Source organism: Cucumis melo, chromosome 2 (genome assembly GCF_025177605.1).
Source record: "Cucumis melo cultivar AY chromosome 2, USDA_Cmelo_AY_1.0, whole genome shotgun sequence".
In the NCBI taxonomy this organism is placed as follows: Eukaryota; Viridiplantae; Streptophyta; class Magnoliopsida; order Cucurbitales; family Cucurbitaceae; genus Cucumis; species Cucumis melo.
This window is the reverse complement of record NC_066858.1, coordinates 4154278-4179120: the sequence shown is the minus strand read 5'-3', so window position 1 is coordinate 4179120 and position 24843 is coordinate 4154278. Positions and strand designations below refer to the sequence as shown.

Genomic DNA, 24843 nt, shown 5'->3' with positions numbered 1-24843 from the left:
ATATGAGGAATTTCAGATTTGGAAGCTGCCATTCCTTGTTCTGACACAACTGATACTCGGGGTTTCGATTTATCTCCTGAAGCACGTGCACAAGCAGATCTTAAATTTACATATGTTGTGACATGTCAGATATATGGAAGACAAAGAGAACAACAAAAACCAGAGGCTTCTGACATCGCATTGCTTATGCAAAGGTGAGTTGCTTGGTACTTTTGTCTCACTGAATCCCCCACATGAAAGAAGTCTGACTGTTTAACTAATCCTAGAATAATCTTTGTTGTTTATAATGTCTTATACTCTGAAATATTTCTAAATAGAAACGAAGCCCTTCGCATTGCCTACATCGATGATATTGAAAGCCTAAAGGATGGTAAGGTGCACAAAGAATTTTACTCGAAGCTTGTAAAGGCTGATATCAATGGAAAGGACAAGGTCTTATTTCTTTCCTTTAACCTTTCTATTTTGCATGGATAAGCGTTTATTTTTCACCTTTATTCTTGTCTTTTATACTAGCAATTTTTCTTATAAAAAAATTAAAATGAAAATTAAAATTGAAATTAAAATAATAATAAAATACTAGTACTTGTCAAGTATTCTTCATGTCATGCTCATTTGTAAAAATGAATTTCCTAATAATTTTGCTTCTCCAGTTGTCAACTCTTCTGATGACTTTTCTTTATCATTTCCTTATATATAGTTTGTGTCCAGTTTTAACTTGAAACAATTTTCAATTTTAGGATAGGTGGTTAAGTTCTGACATGTTGTTTTCTTTATTCTACCTCCCACCTCTTGATTGATTTATCTTTTCTATTGTGCCCTTTTTATAGGAGATATATTCTATCAAATTGCCTGGCGATCCAAAGTTGGGTGAAGGAAAGCCTGAGAATCAAAATCATGCTATTATTTTTACTCGTGGAAATGCTGTTCAAACAATTGATATGAATCAGGTGAAAATTACTTCTTAGTTTTTTTGTTGTTTCTTTGAGTTTTCCTTGAGCTAAAGCAATTCTACTGAAATTTTGTAGTTTATATTTCGGTTTTACCAGTTTTATGTAGTATTATATTCTAATTTTTACAGTTGTCTGTGGTTGTTTAAATTATGGAAGAAACGGTTAAAAAAACCAAATTGATTAATGAATTATCCAAAGAATGTTTACGAATATAGGATAAGAAACAATGAAATTGATTAATGAAATATCCAAAGAATATTTTGTATCTCTAGTACTTTGAGCAATAGTCTCATTCCGTTATTTTAATGAAGAGGCTTATTTCCTGTTAAAAAAGAAAAAAGCATGTAATAAAGAAACCTTGAATCCAAGATAAAACTACAACCAAGGAGAGGGGAACAACAAAAGGGAGTAAAACGGAAATGTGAAAGTTGGATCGATGATGCAAGAAGGCCTCCCGGCACCAAATGAAGAACCAGACCCAATCAAGACTACGATCCAAAGATCATCGAAAAGATGCACCCCATAACAATGAAGCAAAAAATCGATCCATATGCTCCACAAGTGATGCAAACAATAATCATAACAGTAATCACACTTACTAAAACTGAGGAAACGACCTTCTTGATGAAGGGAAAATGTCAAGTTAGTTGAGAGCAAACAATCCACAAACACGAAGGGAAAGGTCCAAAACTTCACTAAACCACATCAACCAGACAATTATCCTTCTCTAAGCGTAGATTTTGCTTATTCTCACGAGAGATAGATCATTCTAGGTTCCAAATTTCTCTAATGGATTCCTTTGTTTCAACGTATACTTGTTTTTCTTGGCGGAGATGGCCATCATACAAAGCCCGTTGTCTCTAAACCATGGAGCCAAATCAATCAAGCGAGGTTTTCGAGTTGAATGGCTCAACTAATGGTGGATGGTCAGCAATCGGGTCACAATTTCACGTCTGCGACAGTTACTCTTACCCAAAACATAAATTCTTAAAAGATATACCCTTAAGGATTAGCAATAACAAGACAAGATACACCACAACACATCACCTTTTAGAAGTGATTTGTATATAGGCGCAAAGGTAGTGGGAAATAGTTTATCAAAACGATTTATTGAAAAGAAAAACAAAAATACTTGTATATGTTGTAACTCGTGGAGTTTTGTAGCACTTTTATTGAAGCCAATAAGGATAAGTAAGGATACCAGAATGATAAATGTTTCACACTCTTCCATATGTAAATAATGTTTGTGGCTCAGAAACATAGTTATCGTTGTGTCGATCTTATTTTTCTCCATTACTTGTAACATGTGAGATTTCACAAATCTAGGATAATTACTTCGAAGAAGCATTGAAGATGAGAAATCTTCTTGAGGAGTTTGGTTGTGATCATGGTATTCGTCCTCCTACCATACTGGGTGTCAGGGAACATGTATTTACGGGGAGGTACTTTCCATTTGTATCTAATAAATCTTTTTTTTTTCTCAACTATATTCTAAATGACATGTAATAATTGATTTGTCTGTGCAGTGTTTCATCTCTTGCGTCATTCATGTCGAATCAAGAAACTAGTTTTGTGACCCTTGGTCAGCGTGTTCTGGCAAATCCTTTGAAGTAAGTAATTGCCGTCATGCAATAAATATATTAGTATTTTTAGATTTTTCTTTCTGCTTTATTCTTGAGATTAATTTTTTCATAAATTTGGTCAGAGTGCGTATGCATTATGGCCATCCAGATGTTTTTGATAGGGTTTTTCATCTAACACGAGGTGGCATCAGCAAGGCCTCCCGTGTTATCAACATTAGTGAAGATATCTTTGCAGGTATCCTCTTTTACTTGCTAAGATGTATTTAAGCTGTTTTATTTCATTTAACTCATATCTTTATTAGCTTCTGAATGGTTGGTACCGGCGGGATGTGATTGATATGTCACTTCCAAAAAAATTGTAGTATGTGTTGTGAGAAAAAGATATCTTTTAAACAAATTCAATTTTTCTATAAGTATCCTAGGAAAAAGTAATGGCTAAAAGTGTGTTCCATTGAATGACTTGGGATTATATTTTATTCTTAAAAAAAAATCCGACAAATAGGAAAAATGCATTTTTGGTCTCTCAATTTTAGGTATGGTTTCCATTCGATCGGAGTCCTAAGTTTTGATTTTGTCCCTAAGGATGGTGTTTGGGACAAGGAGTTGGTTATTATAGTCCTTGCCTTGTTATACTTGGGTTATAATAGTTTGTGTTTGGAGGGTAGGTTATAATAGTATGTGTTTGAGGTTTAAACTATTTTAATTTTAGAAGAAAACCGTAAGTACCATAGCGAAGAATAAAAAAATGACAAATGTAAAAATATAAAATTGTATAAGTTGTAGCAAATAGTAAATACCATAACAAATGAGGGTTTTGAAATAGTGCTGTGTTAAGTGATATAATATTAAATCCACATTTATCCTTTGGCTTAAGCTTTTTGGGTCAATGAGTGAATTAAGATGGTATAAGAGCAAGTGATCAAGTCCCTATTATATTACTTATTTCCTCCCCAATTAAAATTTATTTTCACTTGTTGTATCTTTTTCATATATTGAGCCCACAAGTGAGGAGGATTGTTAAGTGATATAATATTAATTTGTCTTTACCCATGAGCTTAAGCTTTTGGGTCAATCGATAATTTAGGAGGTTGACTGTAGCTAATTAAGGAATTTTAAATAGTATTTACTGTAACAATAGGTGGTTGTTATAGTTGTGGGATAATCTTTACCCTAAATTCTAAAATGTTTTGATGCAGTAATGCAAAGACTTTAGGACTTTTTATGAATAATACTTCTGATATTTTTTATTAATGAGATGTGAAGCCTTTTTTAGGAGGGAAGTTTACAAGAGTTCGTTGAAGTTAGTTATTTTAGAACTAACTCAAGATACAAGAATTAACTAAAGAGTAACTAATCTCAAGATACAAGAATGGTAATTCAAGATACTCAAGAATTAGCTAAAGAAATATTAAAGAACTTTAAAGAAACATCAAGAAAGGAGGATGTTCTACATCAAACCTCTCCCCTAGGAAAAAACTCGATCTCGAGTGAAATTAGGAAGCCAAAGAGAAGGAATCTGGAGCATGGTGAGGAGACAGGTCAGCATCATTGAATGATTAGGCTGATTCTTATGTTTGCTGGGAGATCCACTTGGTAAGCGTTGGGGTCGAGTCTCTCCAATATTTAAAATGGACCCAAGCGCTTGTTTGTCATTTTGGAATGTTGACCAACAGGGAATCTTGATTTTTGAAGGTACACCATAACTAGGTCACCCACTTGATATTCCTTGAAGCGTTTGTGAGAGTTAGCAAATGTTTTGTAGGAGTCATTAGCAAGCTCTAAATGACTCTTGACTTTTTGGTGTAGCTTGGAAATACGTTTAGCCATTGCTTCAGCCTCCATACTGACACCAACAACAAATGGTAGATTAGCTAAATCAAAAGTGACCCGAGGGAGACTAGTATATACAACCTCAAATGGGGACTTCCTTGTTTGAGCGATTTGTCATGTGGTTGAAGGCAGATTTTGCTTGGGGTAAAGCTAAGTTCCACTATTTAGGCTTGTCCCCACAAAGACATCAAATGAGGTTGCCAAGAGTTCGGTTGGTTACCTCTGTTTGGCTGGCGGTACTAAACATAAGGTTGGTGTTGGTATCGAATTTCTTCTATAGAGATCTCCAAAAATGACTCAAGAATTTTACATCTCTATTCGAAACTATAGTTTTAGGAATTCCATGTAATCTAACAATTTCTCGGAAAATAAGTTAGCTTTATTCAAAGCATTAGAAATTTTTTTACAAGGGATGAAATGGGTCATTTTACTAAAGCGATCTACTACTACAAAAACAAAATCATGACCCCGTTGAGTTCTTGGTAAGCCTAAAACAAAATCCACAGATAAATCCTCCCACATAGTAGAAGGAATAGGTAAAGGAGTGTACAAACCTGTATTTTGAGAATTACCTTTAGCTGTTTGGCAAATAGAGCATCTTTTGATGAAGTTAGTAACATCCCTATTGAGTTGTGGCCAAAAGAATTTAAAGCTAATTGCAGCCAAAGTTTTGTCTCGGTCAAAATGTTCTACTAATCCACTAGAGTGTGCTTCTTTAATTATTGCCTCTCTTAAAGATGTGTGAGGAATACACAAAACATCACCTATGAAGAGAAAGTTATTAACAATGTGGTAATCGTTGCAAGGTTTATGGTTAGAGCAAGTTTCCCAAATACTTCTAAAATCAGTGTTGGAAGGGTAAAATGTAGGTAGGTGATCAAAGGTAATGATTTGAGATTGGAGGATGGTGAGAAGTATACCTTTTCGGCTGAGAGCATCAACAGCAACTTTATTAGACTTACTAGAAGTATGTTTAATTACAAAGTTGAATCTTTGCAAGAATTGTAGCCATCGAGCATGCATTCTACTAATTGTTTTTGGGAATTCAGAAATTTAAGAGAAAAGTGGTCAGTAAGCAAGATAAAAGTATTAGCAAGTAGATAATGTTCCCATTGTTTTAGAGCACGCACAAGGGCATACAGTTCCTGTTCATAGGTACTCCAAGTTTGTCTAGAAGTACTTAATTTTTCACTAAAATACTCTAAGGGGTGGCCTTCTTGACTAAGGATAGCTCCTATACCTGAACCCGAAGCATCTACAATGACTTTAAATGGTTTATCAAAGTTTGGTAGTTTTAAAACAGGGGACTAGCTAAAGCTAATTTCAATTGACAGAAGCTGTCTTCTTCGGCTTGATCCCATTGGAAATTGCCTTTCTTTAAACAGTTTGTCATAGGTGCTGCAATAGTGTTGAATTTTTTTATGGACCTTCTATAAAAAAGGCTAAACCTAAAAGGCATTGAATATCTTTTGGAGCTTTGGTTGTGGCCAAAAACTAGTAGAGTCGATCTTTTTAGGATCGACAGAAATATCATTACAACTTATGATAAATCCAAGAAAATGAATACTATAGCACAAAAATTCACATTTTTTAAGGTTAGTTTGTAATTCATTTTCTTGTAAGACTGTAAAAAGTAGTTGGATGTGTTTTAGGTGATCTTCCTTAGAGGAGGTATAGATGAGTATGTCATTAAAGTATACCACAATGAATTGATTCAAAAAAGGTTGTAGGATCTGGTTCATTAATCTCATAAAGGTGCTAGGGGCATTAGAGAAACCAAAGGGCATAACTAACCACTCAAACAACCCTTCATTGGTTTTGAAGGTTGTTTTCCCCTCGTCTCCTAGTTTAATTCTAATTTGGTGGTAACCAGTCTTAGATCTACTTTGGAAAAGATGGAAGCCTTACCTAATTGATCAAGGAGGTCAGATAATTGGGGATGGGGAACCTCAATTTTATTTATTGCTCTACTATCCACACAAAGTCTCCAGCTGCCATTTTTTTTTTTTTTGGAGCAAGTAAGGCTGGGACAACACAAGGACTTAGGTTAGGTCAGATATGACCTTTGCTAAGGAGTTCTTTTATTTGTTCATGTAAGATTTTGTACTCCCTAGAGTTCATTCGATAGTGTGGCAGATTAGGTAAGGTACTACCGGGCATTAAGTCTATAATGTGCTGTATATTTCTAAGAGGTGGCAATTTAGTAGTTGGTTCTATGATTTTCGAAAATTCAGCAAGAAGGTTTGTTATCTCACTAGGTATGTGATTTTCTGTAGGTGTAGTGCTGTTACCTTTAATAACAAAGGCTAATATAGGTGCTGTTTTTTGAGGCAGGAACTCCTTACCTTTAATTACTGAAAAAAGATTGTTTTCCTTTATTAGGGTTAGGTTTGTTTCGGGGAGGCTGCCTATAGGTAAGAACTACACGACGACTCATCCAATCAAATTCAATAGTGTTAGCCCTACCTCTATGATCGTAATATGTGTCATACTGCCAAGGCCGTCCTAAAAGTATGTGGCAAGCATCCATATCTAGAACGTCACATATAATTTGGTCTTTATAGTGTTGTCCTATTGATAAAGAAATAGTGCAAACCTCAGTAACAGTAGCTTCACCTCCCCTTTTTTATCCAACTAACCTTATAGGGATTCGGGTTTGGATTAGTTTTTAAATCTAAGGCATAAAACTAGTTTTTTAGACCCTAAATTTTCACTACTACCACTATCAATGATAACTTGACACACTTTACGGTTAATGGTGCATCTTGTTCGAAAAAGAGAATTCCTTTGAGGTATCCGATCAGTTGTGGGAGTGAAGAGAATTCGTTGAATTACACAAGATAATTGATCTCCTTCATCCGGAGTTGAAGTCTCAGATGTTGTCACATGAGTCATCCTTTTCTTGTCCTTCTTCAATTGTTAAAGTCCTCCTTTGAGGGCACTCATTGGAAAGGTGTCTTTGTTGACCACACCTGAAACATTTACCCAAAGTAGGACGAATATAAACGTTGTCAACCTTCTTTTTTGTGATATTCTCACTTGGTTTGGTGGCTGGAATCTTTGGTAGGTTTTCATCTTTCTTGTGTGAGGTTGTGGAGGAACTTGTTGAAAGTTTCTAAATGAATTGGTTGGGTTAGCTCTTTGATGTTTGTCCCGATTGTTCTTTCTTTGAGAAATCTTTGTTTTCTTGATCTCTTCACTATCTTCAGTCTTAGAAGCTAAGGAGAGACATCTGAAAGAAAAGTTAAAGGATGTAAGTTTACAATATCCTTAATCTCATCTTGAAGACCATGAATAAACCTGGAAATTTGTTGGTGTTCGGTTTCGGAAATATTATTTCGAGCGCCAAGTCTATAGAATTCTTCTGTATAATCCATGATGCTTTGTGAGCCTTGATGACACTATTGATACTGATTGTATAGTAGTTGTTGGTAGTTGATTGGTAGGAATCTCTTCTTAATTAGATGTAACATCTTTGGCCAACTTCTTATTGGCTGTTTACCGAATAGTCGTCTATTGTTTTGTAATTGATCCCACCAAGCGCTTGCGCCACCTTGAAGTTTGAGAGGAACTAATCGGACCTTCTTGTGTTCGGGTGTATTGGCATAGTCGAAAAAAATTTCTACGTTCTTGATCCAATCAAGAAACTTCTCCACGTCCATTCGACCGTTGAAGGTAGGGAGATCCACTTTCATACGTATTTCTTGATCTTCTTGAAAATATGGTCGAAGTCTAACCCTCGTTGTGGTTCTTGATGAATGTTTGGCAAGTTGTGTTCATCGAAAGAGTCAATCATCTAACAAATGTCTAGGTAAGTTGTTTCCATATAGCTGGTTATTGTGGATGTGAACAGGTTGATTTCTGGGTCGTCCTTGGTTTGCAGCTGGGTTTCTTGGTCCTTGTCTTCCTTAGTTTGCTGCAATTGGGTTTCTTGGGGGCTAGATTGCTTCTTCTAAAGGCTGGGAATGCCCTCGGCTAAAAAGATTAGTTAATTCTACTAAAGATTGTTGTATATTCGACTGTCCTTTTTGAAGTTCTTCAACAGCTTGTTCTACCAAATGCAAGCATTGGTCGAAGGAGGCTTCTGCGTCCATGGTTATGAGTGGTAAGATCCAAGTTTTTGTGAGAAGGGTGAGCTAGGATCACGCTCTGATACCAATTGATGCAGTAATGCAAAGTCTTTAGGAATTTTTATGAATAATACTCCTGATATTTTTTATTAATGAGAGGGGAAGCCTTTTATAGGCGGGAAGTTTACAAGAGTTTGTTGAAGTTAGTTATTTTAGAACTAACTTTAGAATTGAGTTAGTTATTTTAGAACTAACTCAAGATACAAGAATTAACTAAAGAAAAACTAATCTCAAGATACAAGAATAGTAATTCAAGATATTCAAGAATTAGCTAAAGAAATATTAAAGAACTTTAAAGAAACATCAAGAAAGGAGGATGTTCTTAGTCATGTTTTTACTCTTGTTTCAATTTGGTCAAGAATTATGATTTTTACCTTGATTTTTATGTTGAATACCCACTTTTAATCTTTAGTGTGAATGTCTATTAACTAACTTAAAAGAATTATAATATTCACTATTCTTTCCTAACCATTAGAATTATTTTTAAAATCTCACTTCATAATAATTTTTAATTAGTTAATGCACATTGACACCGAAGGCTGAAAGTGAGTATATAGCGAAAGTCAATGTTAAAAGTATAAATCTTGAAACCTAAAGGCTAAATTGAAACAAAGCTTAAACCTCCGGAGTAAAAATGTAACATTTTGAAACCTAGGACCAAATGAAAACCAAACCCAAAAGGTCAAAACTTAAAAGACCATAAATGTCTCTTGATTGCTCAAAGTCATTTTGAACTATTTGTTTCCCTAGTCAGAGCAAGTAATTATACCAGATAATTGTAATTGATTGCCAGTAGGTGCTTCCATTTGTCTTTTTCTTCGGAGAAATGCAAAAAACCAACCTTGATTGATTCAATAAGATGAAGAGTCATGCAAAGAAATTCCCATAATAGTCTTTAACAACCACGATCTATTTCTTGCCTTTGGTGCTCCACTTGTATCAACTTCTTTAATAAAAGAGAATAATAAACACTGTACTATTGTATGCATTATTTCATTTTCTTGATCGTTACTGTTATGAATTTTTCATTGCTCTTTATGAGGCATAAGATCTCTCCATTTACCTGAGTACTTTTCTGCATTGAAGGATTTAACACAACATTGAGGCAAGGGAACGTCACTCATCATGAGTATATTCAGGTGGAATTTTTCATCATTTAATTTTCTAATAATGCAGTATCAGTTGATGGTGAACTTACCGAAACTGTTCTGAGTTATGTCAGGTCGGTAAAGGGCGAGATGTTGGTCTCAATCAGATTGCTCTTTTCGAAGGAAAGGTTGCTGGTGGTAATGGAGAACAAGTTCTTAGCCGTGATGTATATAGGCTTGGCCAACTGTTTGATTTTTTCCGGATGATGTCATTCTATTTCACCACTGTTGGCTACTACTTTTGCACTATGGTATGTCACGGGGTGTATGCCAGTAAAACATGTAGAGTATTGAGCAATGATTACTCATTTTCTATGCTCCTTGATAGAACCTATTGAACAGGAGAGAAAGAGTTTGAATTTCCCGCTAGTAGAGAAATTTATGATTTGTTTATCTGGAAGAAGAAATTGTGGTTTGCTAATAGTCTTACTTTTTGCCATTCCCCAAAAATCCTATACAATCTTGTTTTTGGCTTTTCCTTGCTATTTTTAAACTTGAGTACGTTTAGCTAATGACATCTGGACGTCCCTGATGTAGTACAGAATATCTTGATTATTCCTATTTCCTACTTCAAGTTTAGATAGCAACTGACACATCCTGCAATATATGTTTACTCATCTTAGGAAGAATATTGAGGGTCCTTTCTTTAATAAAAGAAAGAAAACGACGTTCCCATCAAAGTAAAATTTGTTGCTATATTTTAACAAGAACAATCAAACAAAATAATTTTTTCCTGAGGACCTCTTACTGTTTATAGAACAAGACTGTATCTTAACGAGTAGTTGAAGTTCACCCTCATAATTTTGTTATCATAAATTTTAAGACATCTGATCTATTTTCTTTATTTATAATCTTCTGCAGTTAACAGTGCTGACTGTATACATTTTTCTCTATGGAAAAGCATATTTGGTAAGTTTTATCTTGTGCAATTATCTTTTATATAAGCTTCAGTTTTCTTGGGTAGAAGTTATTTGTTTTGTAGTATGATGGAAATTTATAACTGTCTTGATGACCATCATCCATGAACTTCACGAACAGTTTGGAAGTAACCTATGCCTCTAGAATATAGAGTGTTAAGGGGTGATTTGGTTCAAGGTTTTATAAATGCCTAGGAATATTAGATGTCTGGATATATAATGTCGGGGAATCAAAGATAATTGTGTTTTGTTGTACATGAGAATGCTATCAGGATTGGGTATTTTATAAAAAAAAATATTCATTTTGTATTTAATTAATGAAATTAAGTTTGACAATCTTATATAATAGTAATAAATTGATTGATTAAAGAATAAATATCATTCAATATATTGATAAAAATAATTAAGAGTCTATTATAATATTAATTGTAAATATATGAAAGTTGCATAGTTTATAATTAAAACTAACTGTTCGATATAAAATTAAAATTATATAAGAAAATATATTTTTGTAAAGTTTATATTATTAAAAAAATAAAATAAGGAAATGGCAAGTAAGAATAATATAATATAATATAATAAAAAGAAGTTTGCACGAGGGAAAGGATTGTAAGAAGTCCACCATTTTGCAAGGTAAAGCAAATCCAATGGTGGATAGTAATAAAGATGCCTGGGAAAGTGATATCCCAGGAAAACGGACAACGCTCATAAAACAAACATGGGCTTTAAATGACCAAATACATTCCCACCTCCAAAAACCTCCAACCAAATGGGTCCTAAGTCTTGTTCAACTCTCGTAGGCACTAAAACTATTTGATTGGTACTGTTCAAGGTAGACTCCAGTGCAGTTAGTCGAGTAGTGGGCTTCAATGTGTACCTGGTTAATTCTCTTTAATTAATATTTTTTTCATTTATTTCTGATCTGAGGTAATCTTTTTCTCTCCTTGTTTACCAAATTGATGTTGGGGCTAATTTTCTGCAAATTGGGTTAGGTCTTTCTGGTTTATTGGGCTTCAACTTGCACTCCTATCTGCGACTAGTTTAAATATTTATCTATTAACATGTTTCCTTCTTTTCCTAGTAAAAGAATGTGGTGCAAACTGATGCATGGTTTTGTTTCAGGCACTATCTGGAGTTGGTGAGACCATTGAAGATAGAGCTAATATTACAGATAATACTGCATTGTCAGCTGCTTTGAATACACAGTTTCTCATCCAAATTGGTATCTTCACTGCCGTGCCTATGATCTTGGGATTCATATTGGAGCAAGGTTTCTTCAGGGTAAATGCTATTCAAATATATACCTCATTTTTTGTATGCCAAAAAGTTGACTGCTCTTGTACGATCATGAACTGCTATCATTGTTGGTCTCTCCCTCTCTCTCACACACATCTGAAGATTAGCTTCAATTAACAACAAATGCTGTTTGGTCAATGAAGCACCCATGCTTGTCATATGCAAGAGCAAGTTCAAATAGTCCTTTGTTCCTTCTCTTCTTTGATGATTGAGGTGTGGGGGGGATCGAACCTCTAACCTTAAGGTTATCGTATATGCTTAATGCCACTAAAGCTATAGTTATTTTAGCAATGATATCATTATTTAGTTATATTTTTCTCCAGCAATCTTTTTGTTTTCGTCTCATTTATTACACTGGATCCTGGTTGCAGGCTATTGTAAGCTTCATAACCATGCAGCTTCAGCTTTGTTCTGTCTTCTTCACATTCTCTCTTGGCACAAAAACTCACTATTTTGGCCGAACAATTCTACATGGTGGTGCGAAGGTTTGTTTGCTCTGCTATATTTTCTGCTCATTTGTCATTCTCCAAGAGACCTTATAGTATTTTAAAAGCTCTACTTCTATACAGTATCATGCAACTGGAAGGGGATTTGTGGTTCGCCATATCAAATTCTCTGAAAATTACCGACTGTACTCCCGCAGCCATTTTGTTAAAGGGTTTGTGCCATTCTTTTCCATTTCACATGAGAGTTTTTATGTCTTATTTGAACTCTGCTGATTACGTAAACTACTCCTTTTTCAAGCTTTGAGCAGTACTATCGGCACCATCTTTATTCTACATTTGCGTGTAGGATCAAATTAAGATCTAAATAACTCTTAATTTTTTTACTGTGTATATGCACCTAGCTATAAACCCAAATATGTTTGAGGTCATGGGGTTTACATCGTGATAGTTTACCGAGGATGTTGTATGGTGAGACAATTATTCTAGAGGGGAGGTATGCGCAAATTAGCTTGGACCTTCATTGTTTTAGAAAGAATGTAAAATTCATGTTTATTTTGCTTCAAAAACACCATAACCACACACACCCCATCAGAGTCTCCCCATAAACCATTGTAAAATCAATTTGATCTTGGTTTTTGTGGTCTTAAGAGGTCTTATGGTTTGGGTTTACTATCAATTTGGATCCTGTGGTTTTTAATCATTTCCATTTAGCTTCTTTGATTTAAATAATCAAAATTTTGCACTTTGGCTCGTCCTATGATATAGTTCATCTCTTAATTTTTTTTTCTCACCAAAATCTAAATTATTTTCTGTTCTTTACTCAGTATGAAATCCTACTAGAATATAGGAATTGCTATATTGACTTAATTGAACTTTTACATCCCAAAATAACAAATTGAAACTATGTTCAAATACCAAATTGTAACTTTTAAAACTACTAAATGGAAAATCTGAATTATACAATTTTAATTTATATACATTATTGTGTTTTCAGATTGGAAGTTGTGCTTCTGTTGGTTGTGTACATGGCCTACGGATATAGTTCAGGTGGTTCATTAGCATACATTCTTGTTACTCTTAGCAGTTGGTTCATGGCAATATCTTGGCTTTTTGCTCCCTATCTGTTCAATCCATCTGGGTTTGAGTGGCAAAAGTAAGTCATCTTTGCCACAACATATTTTCCTTTGTTGATTTTGACTATAATCTACAACAAAACAAAAATCTGGGCATCTTAAAGATCTACTCCCATTAGCGTGGAAACGGGACATCCAAAAGCCCTAATTAAAACCATTTCTAATTATTTATATTTCCTTTCAGGACCGTGGAGGATTTTAGGGAATGGACCAATTGGCTTTTTTACCGTGGTGGAATTGGTGTTAAGGGTGAAGAAAGTTGGGAAGCGTGGTGGGACTCGGAACTGGTAATTCAAAATTTTTTTACTTTTCTTTGTTTTTCCTTCTTTTATATAAATTTTAAATGTAGTGCTCGTTACATCTGTGTTGTACAGTTGTATGGAATCAGCAATTTGGGTCCTAGTTCTTTATTCTTAATTTTTATACTTTCAGTCAGTGAAAAGGTTAAAATCTGTATTATGTAAAGACTATTAAATTTTGGTAATTAGATAATTAGATTTAGATAAACCTCTATACATTAGATGTACTCGTTCTTTTCTAGTCTAAATATAAATTCCTTTTACAATCTGCAGGCGCACATAAAAACCTTTGAAGGCCGTATAGCAGAGACTATTTTAAATCTAAGATTTTTTATTTTTCAATACGGAATTGTTTATAAGCTCCATGTGCAAGGATCAAACACATCATTGTCGGTAAGTTCTCTCAATGAACTTCTTTTCCCTGTTCTTTTACTTAGCATTTACCAATATTGTAAGAAAATTTTCAAAATATCCAAGTTATATTATTTAGATGTTTTTTATGAGCAGCTGTTTTAATTTTTTTTATATATTTTTTAGCCATCAAGTAGTTTTACGAATGGCAGCTTCTAAATAAGTTTCATGTTTCATAAAGCCTTGATAATCATTTCAGTTTCTTTTATAGCCTTTCCATATTTTCTTTGTGATCAACTTGTAAGAAACTCCAAAATTGGCAACTCTTTAGGTATATGGATTCTCCTGGATCGTGTTAGCTGGGCTTATAGTTCTTTTCAAGGTATGGGTTCTCCTACATGTTTACCAATATGTATGTATGATAGTCGTTTGATCTTCCACATCTCTTGGTTTGGCAGGTGTTTACCTTCAGCCAGAAGATGACTGTCAATTTCCAGCTTTTGTTGCGATTTATCCAAGGTCTTTCTTTCTTTTTGACGCTGGCTGGCCTTGCAGTCGCGGTTGCTATTACAGATTTGTCGCTGCCTGATGTATTTGCTTGCATCTTGGCATTTGTACCTACTGGATGGGGCATTCTTTCTGTGAGTTCCCGAATCTAGTAGTCCTGTTGTCTTACTACCACATTTATCTTGGTTGATTTTTGAGTATAACTGGGTACTGAAAAATAAAATAGTGAATGTCATTCCCCGTTCACGTCCCTTGTCAGGACTATTTTAGTTTTGCCCGTTGTCAATAACAAAATGATTTATGAGGTGTGTTTGGGAATGCTTTTAACAAAAGTACCTAAGCATTTTAGTAAATATGGTCTCAGTTTTTGTTTTATTCGCCTATATATATACGTACACTATGTTCATTCTGATGGTCAGGAATTGGATGGAATCAAAAGATATCAACTTTTTCCCCAGCTTTGTTAAATTTTAGAATCCTGTCCTGACATTAGAATATTCACTTTTTCAGATTGCAGCAGCTTGGAAACCTTTGATAAAGAGACTGGGACTCTGGAAATCCATACGCTCAATTGCTCGGCTATATGATGCTGGGATGGGGATGCTCGTCTTTATTCCCATTGCATTCCTTTCATGGTTTCCATTTGTATCAACATTCCAAACTCGTCTTATGTTCAACCAGGCTTTCAGTCGAGGGCTCGAGATCTCTCTAATTCTTGCTGGAAACAATCCCAACACTGCCCTATGATTTACCGATTGGCATGACCGTGCCAGTTTGTATCCTTGTAAATTCGATGCAATTTATCTTCATCAGTTTTATCTCCCGACCCCAAGGGGTGCCTTAGAAAATCCTTCACGACTTATTAGTTAGCATAGAAGATTAACAGGAATTTCCTTATAGCCTCTCACCCAATCTATTGTACTTTCCGGTTTCAGATGTTTGGATTGCTTAACAAGCCCCTTTTAAATTGCTGTTCTTACCCTCTTGGTTTATTCGATTTTCACTTGGGCATTTTTCAACATCGGCTTGGATTGTCAATTTCCTGTGTATTTATCAATTGAATTGACGTTTTAGTAACAAAATTTGTGTACTACTGTCCTGTATCATATAATGTTGATTTTGAATATGAACTTTTTATATGAGCAATCCAATTGAGGATTTAGCAGAACTATTCTTTAGTGTTGTGTTCTTGAAATTTATTGAGTATAACTGTTCTAATTTATTGAGTAGCAATATTCATGTAGGACTTGGTAATTAACAGTTCTAATTTGTCTAGATGTGCTCCAATGGTCAATCACATGATGATTAATGAAGCTCATAACTTTCTTATTGCAGTAACTCTTTTGACCATCTTGGTTAGTCAGTGGTAAAAAGAGATTCATTTACCAAAAAAACAAGTGTTCAATCCATGGTGAGCAATTTAATCAAATTAATTTTCTAAGTTTCTACTCTCAATTGTTGTAGAGTTAAAAGAGTTGTATTAAGAAATTAATCATACTCTCAATTGTTGTAGGGTTAAACGAGTTGTATCGAGAAATTAATCGAAATGTGTAAACAAGTATTGAGAGAATTTTTTTAGTTTAATATGTATAAAAAAATACTATTAACAAATAAAAATATAGAAGTTTTTATTTCAATTCGTTGGTGTGGTTTTTGGGATCAACTAAAAAGAATAAGAAATTATTTTTTGGATCAATAATGTATATATATATATATCGTACGCATTTGTTCAAAAATTAATGATAGATTATTTCGTAAGTTAGTTTGAATACTCACAAATATAAGAAATAGACTATAAGTTTGTTGATATATATGGGTAAATGTATATTATGCATGATATTTCAATATTTTATCAAAGTATGAGTTTCTAACCGAAAAAGTAATATTGGATATGCATACTGTGTATTTTCATGATAGTGATTTTGAAATAGAGGTGAAGCACAAAACTTTCCAGCTACTTCTCACAACCAGTTCTTATTTGTGGGTATTCTGTCATAATTTTCCTATATATATTTTATGTTATATACTTTATGTCTGTTTGAGTTAGAGTTAAAGTTGAATCGACTTAAATTTAGTCTTCATGTTTTCAAATAATCGTTAAACTAATCTCTGTTTTCTTAAAGTTAATAATATCTATTGTTAGCCTGTTATTAGACTTTCTGAAAGAAAAAAGAAAAGTTTATTAATCTTTCATTGTAAAATGAAATTTTAAAAAATATCAGTGAACCTTAACTTATTGGATCAATTTTAAAATTTTTGAAACCTTCAAAACTATATTCGTATGTTTAAAACACACCTAGAATCATCCAAACCAGAATAATATTTTTTAAACATCCTCATTGAATTTTTTTTCACCGATTCTCTACATTGACAGCACAATAATTTTAAAGCAAATATAAGAAAGTTTTAGAAGGAACAAAGTTCTAGAAGGGAATAGGTAGCGGAATCCACCACTGTTAATCACTCCCTTTTGTCTTTTTCCATTTTCAATCTTTTCCACTTTATGGAGGCATGAATCAAAGATACCCAAAACAAAGAAAGGCAAAATATGAGCAAGAACACAAATCTTTACACACTTTTTTTTTTTCATTTTATTAAGAAATATAACTTCAGACTGTTCAAAGTTCAGCAAAGGCGGCATTATAGGAAAGATCAGAACATTAATAGTTGAGAAGAAAGACAATGCTCTTGTACCGGAACTTTTGAGACAGCTGTGTTTGAGAATTGCTTGTTTTAGAAACTTGAAAGATGGCAGGCTAGAGCCTCCTTTTCCAGCTTCAAGAAAGACCAATTACCTTCCCGGTAGCAGTGTCGAGATCAATATCGTAAAAACAAGGTCTCGTAGGAAGCCCTGGCATTGTACTCATGGTTCCCACCAAAGGGTAGATGAAGCCAGCACCAATGCTAGCCCTCACATCCCTTATCGGCAACTTGAATCCACTTGGCGCTCCCTTTTCTGAAGCATTGTGTGAGAAGGAATATTGTGTTTTCGCCATACAGATCGGTAGATTCGAAAACCCTTGCCTGCTGTACATCTCAATCTGTTTCTCAGCCTGTTGATTTATACAGTGAACATTTTTCAGTTTCCTATCAATACTTTTATAAAAATGTTTTCATATAAAAGAAATGCATTCTCACCTGCAGTAGTAGGAAATGCTAGGGATTTAATTAATTTATTGTGGATCCTTTAAGTTTTCTGTTTCATTTTCGTTAGGCCAGGACACCACCATACTCCAGCTTTACGATTAGAACTAATACTCAACTTTCAACCCAAACATTTAAGTCAACAAGTGAAGGAAGTAATAGTTTTCTTCAGATCCTTTCAGAAACTAACTCACCGGGGAAAGAGAACTGTTAAAATTTCCTCTTTCTGGATCAACATTAGTCAGAAGGTAAACCCTTTCCAGACTGAGATTTCTTCTATCAATATGAGGATTATTTCAAATTGAAGAAACAAGAATCTATGACATCATTGCATCAATCCTTTTATGTAAAGCTAATGCAAATAAAATGAAGTTTTTGCCGAAATTGTACCAAACAATAGAAAGTTGCAACAAGAACTCACCTGTTCTGAATATTCCACCCCACTAGCTCCATAGGACTTGGCTATGGCTTCTATTTTGTCTTTAATGCTTATATCCAATGGATATAAGAATTTCAATGGCTGAGTTACATTCTCACATGCTTTTTGAACTGCGATACCAAGGTCAACCTGAAGAATTGAAAATCACGAGGAAGTTTAATGGCCAATCAAAGATCATCATTTATCATTGTTGATTAATTTGTGGGAATGTGATACGAAAAGAAAATTTTTAGGGGCTTGGATTATGAAAATGTTCTATTAGAAATTGATTATCTATTTATTCTACCTTTTCCTAAAGGAAAGTAACTTAAAAAGCATAGAAGTGTACACCAGATATTAATATGACATGAACACAGAAAGATACCATTTTCTGCAAGAATAGTGACTAAAATATATTTATAGGGGCCGAATTACTTTTTAAATTGGTGTGGTGTAAACAACTCAATTTCAATAGTTTGCACATTTATCGAGTAACCTCATCTTTCCATCTTTTTCTCCTTTTCACATTTATTTATTGAAGAACTTCATCTTCTCTTCTACCTTTACTTTCCACGTTTGTAGAGTAACTTCATCTTCCTCTTATAATTTACTTTTCATGATCATCAAAAAACTATATTTTACAATACTACGCCCCCAAGACAAACTTACTAGCTACGAAATATAAACTCCAGACTTACTAACTACTACCAGTGGGCCAAACGCCCCAAATATTTCCATATATTTCATTGATCTACACATTAATAGTGTTCTTCAGTTTATGATACTAACAGTTGAGTTGTTTTACTGGATTGGTTGTGTAAAAGTTAATTTTATCAGCATCAAGTAGCTTACCGCTCCTTTTCCACCATGAGCATGATGAGTACAGATAACAGCATCATATGCCCCAGCAGCCAAAGCAGCGTTTCGAACTGCATTCATCTCTGCTTCAGTATCTGTGGCAAACTTGTTGACAGCAACAACAACATTCACACCATAAGCCTTTGTGTTTGCAATATGCCTGGCCAAATTAACACACCCAGCTTCAACAAGACCAACATTTTCATTTAAATAGGCATGGTCAAGAGGTCGCCCAGCAACAACTTCGGGCCCACCCCCATGCATTTTCAATGCCCTTATTGTCGCCACAATTACAGCACACTGGGGAGTTAAACCGCTATAGCGACATTTTATGTTCATAAATTTTTCAGCACCAATATCAGCCCCGAAACCTGCTTCTGTAACTACAAACCCACCAGGTCCAACCAACTTCAGGGCAATCTTATCAGCCACTATAGAGGAGTTACCATGGGCGATATTTGCAAAAGGACCAGCATGGACGAGAACAGGAGTTCCCTCAAGAGTCTGCATTAATGTTGGGTTAATAGCATCCTTCATCAGCACTGTCAAAGCGCCACCAAGACCAAGATCATCAGCAGTTATAGGGTCTCCAGCCTTACTGTTTCCAATGACCATTTTTCCGAGCCTCTCTCTCATATCAGCCAGGGATGTTGTAAGGGCCAAAACTGCCATTATTTCACTGGCAACTGAAATATCAAATCCAGTTTCTCTTACCATTCCTTTCTCGTCGGGACCCTGACCGATAGAAATTTTCCTTAAGAACCGATCATTTACATCCATTACTCTTCTCCAGGTAATAGAATCTGGATCAATATCAAGCCTGGCAAACTTTTTAATTTCTTCCGGTGTCAGATCTTCAGGTCTTGTCTTGGTGATCTCAAGTTTCTTCAGACGTCTGAACATGATATCATTAAAGCTTCGTTTTCCTTCTTTGTTTGCCGGGCAAAGCCGATTAAAAAGAGCCTTATCCGACTGCGATGCCTCATGAAAAATTCGGGTATCAATAGCAGCAGCTAAGAGATTGTTGGCAGCTGTTATAGCATGAATATCTCCTGTTAGATGAAGATTAAATTCATCCATTGGAATCACTTGACTGTAACCGCCTCCAGCTGCACCACCCTTGATTCCAAATGTCGGTCCCTGTGATGGCTGGCGAAGGCAGGTGACCACCTGAAATCAATCTAGGCAAGTGATCATGCTGTAAAAATAGATCCAAGTATAATCATGATTACATCGCAACTAGCATAATTATTTAATTTGCTCATCAATAAAACCTAGAAAAAATTGAAAGAGAGGAAACCATGATTTTAAAAGCGATAATATAACAAGAATAGATTCCCAGGTCCTAATAAAACATGATATAAGATCCATTTTTCCTCATCAAAACTGGAAATAGAAAAGGATTCAAATGAACAAAAATAATACATCACATCCCCCAAAGATTCAAGAATTGTTCTTGAATTGGGTTGAGGCTAACAATAAAAGAGTCATTCAATTATTAAGGTAAGCATTACAGATGGGAATAGAGAGTGCAAATATATTTGTAAGTCACTTTCACACCCAGAAATTTTCATACTTACATTTAAATAGTCACAAGCTCAATTATGGGTAAACAAATATATACAAATATGAATGAATTTGAAAGCATGCATTTTTCTTGACTTCAATAGTTTGATTTGAATCAAAGTTTTCCAAAGTCCCAATTGGAAACCTCTTTTCGATGAAATTGTTTCTTATCCAGAAAAAAGGGTAAAAAAATCTCTAAAGCAAGTAAAGCATTGTTGCTTTCAAAGTGTCCCTTTTTCATCTCGTTTGTTGCAAAATAAAAACTACAGTGTTTCATGTCAATCAGAGATGCAAAATCAAAGTAGTTTTTAAAGACACTTTTTTGTTTTTGAAATTTGACTGAGAATACAAAAAGAAAAAAAAAATCAAGAGAAATAAAAACCATCCCAAGAGAAATGGCAAGCATTAACTTTTCAAATACCAAAACCGAAATAGTCAGTAAAAAAGACTACAATTATGATGACTCAAGAAAAAGGAAACTACCTTTTTGTCAAGAAAAGCACCAAGAGCTTGACAGAGTCCAACAGTAGTAGTGGATTTACCTTCTCCTAGGGGGGTAGGAGTAATTCCCCCAACCACAACATAATATCCATCCCGAGATCCTTTAACCTCATCAAGAACAGACAACAAAACCTGCAAACCAAAAACAACATAATTTAATCCAGCCTCGAATTATCAAACAGCCATATCAATCCTCCAAACACCTAATAATCCAATTCAACTTTATACATTCCTAAAGAAAGCAAAAGACAACAACACAGCAGCGGTCAAAAGTACTTCCATTTTCCAAATCATTCAATCAAAACAACCCGAGAATACAGATTCACTCAAAACTCAAGACCCTAAAAAGAAAAAAGGGAAACCTAAAAAAGGGAAAGAAAAAAAAGTGAGATGAATGAGAATCACCTTGGCCTTGTATTTGCCATAAAGATCATAGTGGTTGGGGGTAAGATTGAGCTCTTTAGCAATCTCATCTATATGCAAAGGCTCCACTGAATTAGCAATGACTATATCTGCAGGCACTGGAGACTCCACTTGGAGTTTCCTCACTGTCTTGGATGAACTCATTTTGCAAAACTATGACAAGATTTTCCAAAACCCAGAACAGAAATTAACTTCTTTCAGCAAAAAAAAAAATCCTTCTGGGGTATTGAAATTCTTCTTGAATTAGATCTCTGCTGATCTATTATAGTAGAAGGAATGGATTAGATTGTAAAAGATTTCGCTTTCAAGCGTTTTCAAGGAACAGAAAAGACATTGTGTTTTACAGATTGGAAAAAATCATTGATGGATGAAAATTGAGAAGTGAGAGACTGTAGTGGGGTATGGCTCAAGGGAAAAATTACAGCAGTTGGATGATGGATTAAGGAGTTGTGGATTATGATGGTGATGGACGGTGGATGATAGATGCTTGGAGGAATTGGATACTGTGCCTTGTAACAAAGGATTGTTGCCCTGCCTAAGGACAAAGGTCCCTTCTTAAAACACGTGGATGTTTCTTTAAGACGATGGTGTTTGTTAGCATTAAGGAAAAAATGAGAAAAGAAAATTCATAAAAGAAATAAAACTGATGGAGATGCGGGGTATCGATCCCCGTACCTCTCGCATGCTAAGCGAGCGCTCTACCATCTGAGCTACATCCCCAATGGATGTTGAACAGAATGTCAACATTAGTATAAATATAGTGTTTTATGAAAGACTAAAAGAAGGTGGCCTATGTAAGGGCTTTGGGATGGAAATAAAATTACCAAGAATTAATGATTTCTCTATGTACTTCTATTCCAATTGCAAAGTGACTATAATTTGGCCTATCCGAGGAATTTCAGTTTAGTCTCCTTTTGTGTCGTCTCTTCTCAACCCTAAAGATATATATCGGGATATCAACCTATGCAATTTGAGAAATTTGTATAGAAGGCTCAACTAAAAAATTGGTACTTTTTTTAAAATCAACGAAAGTGGTCTTCTCCTTTGACACTCTAAAATTAACACACAATTGCAAATTCATGTGACCGATTGTTGGTCGTATGACCCATGGGTTTTGTGAGATCCACTTGTTTCCTTGTGGCAAAAGTGTATGTCTTTTTGGAAGGCTTTCATTTGGGGGAGAGGGATATTTTGTACGAAGTGCACACATGGATTGCAAATATCCCAAATCTCATCACGATGTTTCAAAAATAATTATAGTGTGTTTTGATTACATTTTCAAGTGTTTAATTTAAAAGATAAGTTATTTTGAAAAAAAATTAAAGTGCTTGAAAACTGCTCAAAACTATTTTTTCTAGTTTTTAAAGTGTATTTTAAAAAAATTTCACAAAAATGAGTTTAAATAAAAATGAGTTTCTTAAAAAACATTATTTCCTTAAATTAATCCAAATAGACCATTCGTACCTTAAAACAAGCTAATATTATATCCGTTAAGTTTTTCAATTTGGGTTTATATCTTAGCTTGTTTCTTCTTAAATCATCAATCAACCAAAAAACTTAAGCTAGTAGAAAAATGTGAATTTAACTATATATAATAATCTAGGGCTGACAAGAAGAATAGTAAAATTAGAGATTTACTTTGGATAAATGACAATTTTATTTTTAAATTGATAAAATAGCAAAACAAAAAAAATTTAAATAATAAATGGGAGAACAATGTCTTAAATGCCCCTACCTGATTGACAAATGTGATTTTTAAATACATTTGTAACAGGATCCACAAATACCCTATAATTAATACAAACTATGCACCCACGTCCACAAATACCCTATAATTAATACAAACTATGCACCCACACTTGGGACATGACTGCTCGAGGACGTAGGCTTCTTCAACAGCAAGGAGAGCACGCTGCCTTGGTGCAGTAACATGCTACGAAGAAGGATGGATGGTGCAACAAGCTCCATGAAAATGGGAGATCGTGATGGCGGCGACTGGGTTTGTGGAGATGCGACAACGACGATCAGAGCTTCGTGGTCAAACACCGGTTGGAGCAAATGCAATCCACTCGCTTCAGATTCGAACGTCGCGACGCAGAGGAGATGGCTGACAGAAAGGGGAGCGACTCGGGGTGTGGTGGCTTGGGCTAACGACGAACAGAAGCTTGACGGAGAACTAAGGTGACAGTGGTGGCTTTGACGGACGGAGGGAGATTGTCACCAGAGATCTTAATGGAGAGAAGAGAGGCAAGGGCGGCGGCGGCCGTGTGATTTCGAAGAAGAAGATAAGAGTGGGAGGGGCTACAGATGAAGAAGATGATGATGAATTTAGGGTTTTAAAATAATAATAATAATATTATAAGTCATATTATATATATATATATATATATATATATATATATATATATTATATTATATTATATAATTATAAAAATTTTATTTTTTTATTTTTTTTCTTTTCCTTTAAAAAATAAATAACTTTTAACACCCCACGAAATAAATTATCTAAAATCAATGGATTGTACCATCTTTGGCATAATTTTAGGAATTCAACTTAAAATCTAAAATTAATACACTATTTTGTATCCTAATAATTAGGGGAGGTTAAAACTATATCTTTAGAGATTGTTCAAACAATATAATATTTTTTTATTTAGTTAAAAATTATTGTTTACAAATACACTATTCGGACATTTGATATTTTGTTTGATTTTTTTTATATCAACAAATATACCTATATGGTATAATCTTAGAAATCTAATGTTAGGAATGCAAAATTGATTTTTCATAAATAATTTAGAAAATAAAAATGTTCAAATTAAGAGAATGTAAACTTAATTTATTATGTATGTTTTTTTGATAAATAATTTAGAAAATAAAAAATGATGTTGTTCTTTCCTCAAATCAATATCCTTTTGTAACGCCTCAAATTTTCGAGGTAAACTTTTACCGCCTTATTTAATTTTTAAGGAAATTTTAAATTTTAGATTAATTTCTGAAATTCTGGAAGTTTATAGTTGTAAATTTATATGATAATAATATAATAGTAACTATATTATTATTATTATTGTTATTATAATCTTTATATATATAAATTAATATTAATATTATCTTTTATTTATTTTATTAATCTTATTATTATTATTAATTAATTAGATAAAATTTAATACATATATATATATATATATATAATATTTTGTATATTATTATTATTAATTAGAATTATTAAAAGTTAATATATATATATACATTTAATAATATTTTATTTATTATTATTATTATTTTAAAATGTTATTATTATTATTAAATTCTTAATTTAATATACATATATATATATATATAT

At 34.0% G+C, this 24843-nt stretch overlaps 2 protein-coding genes and 1 non-coding gene across 4 annotated transcripts in view; 1 reads left to right on the top strand and 2 right to left on the bottom strand.

Annotated features, from left to right (window-relative positions):
• LOC103492488 (callose synthase 9) overlaps nucleotides 1–15761 on the top strand; it is a 64664-nt gene extending 48903 nt beyond the window's left edge. Inside the window, exons 35-52 of the mRNA XM_008452885.3 lie at nucleotides 17–194; nucleotides 318–432; nucleotides 828–947; nucleotides 2277–2392; nucleotides 2477–2560; nucleotides 2656–2768; nucleotides 9580–9632; nucleotides 9716–9892; nucleotides 10503–10550; nucleotides 11681–11839; nucleotides 12226–12339; nucleotides 12424–12512; nucleotides 13295–13453; nucleotides 13618–13720; nucleotides 14006–14125; nucleotides 14415–14465; nucleotides 14542–14724; nucleotides 15101–15761. Coding sequence (XP_008451107.1) covers nucleotides 17–194; nucleotides 318–432; nucleotides 828–947; nucleotides 2277–2392; nucleotides 2477–2560; nucleotides 2656–2768; nucleotides 9580–9632; nucleotides 9716–9892; nucleotides 10503–10550; nucleotides 11681–11839; nucleotides 12226–12339; nucleotides 12424–12512; nucleotides 13295–13453; nucleotides 13618–13720; nucleotides 14006–14125; nucleotides 14415–14465; nucleotides 14542–14724; nucleotides 15101–15337 — 2219 coding nt within the window. The 3' untranslated portion in view covers nucleotides 15338–15761. The remainder of the gene's footprint in view (nucleotides 1–16; nucleotides 195–317; nucleotides 433–827; nucleotides 948–2276; nucleotides 2393–2476; nucleotides 2561–2655; nucleotides 2769–9579; nucleotides 9633–9715; nucleotides 9893–10502; nucleotides 10551–11680; nucleotides 11840–12225; nucleotides 12340–12423; nucleotides 12513–13294; nucleotides 13454–13617; nucleotides 13721–14005; nucleotides 14126–14414; nucleotides 14466–14541; nucleotides 14725–15100) is intronic.
• Nucleotides 15762–17139: 1378 nt separating this feature from the next.
• On the bottom strand, nucleotides 17140–22010 carry LOC103492486 (formate--tetrahydrofolate ligase). 2 transcript variants are annotated; one of them, XM_008452884.3, is made up of 5 exons: nucleotides 21483–22010; nucleotides 21060–21209; nucleotides 19005–20180; nucleotides 18156–18302; nucleotides 17140–17643 (listed from the first exon to the last, which is right to left on the bottom strand). In XM_008452884.3, exons 1-5 carry the CDS (start codon nucleotides 21642–21644, stop codon nucleotides 17368–17370), a joined length of 1911 nt encoding a protein of 636 aa, XP_008451106.1. In that variant the 5' UTR covers nucleotides 21645–22010; the 3' UTR covers nucleotides 17140–17367. The 2 variants fall into 2 exon arrangements, with proteins under 2 accessions (XP_008451106.1, XP_050937421.1); XM_051081464.1 differs by lacking the exons at nucleotides 18156–18302; nucleotides 19005–20180; nucleotides 21060–21209; nucleotides 21483–22010 and adding an exon at nucleotides 17729–18062.
• Nucleotides 22011–22147: 137 nt separating this feature from the next.
• On the bottom strand, nucleotides 22148–22220 carry TRNAA-AGC (transfer RNA alanine (anticodon AGC)). The gene has a single exon. It is a non-coding gene; the product is annotated as a tRNA-Ala (tRNA).
• Between the last annotated feature and the right edge of the window lie 2623 nt (nucleotides 22221–24843).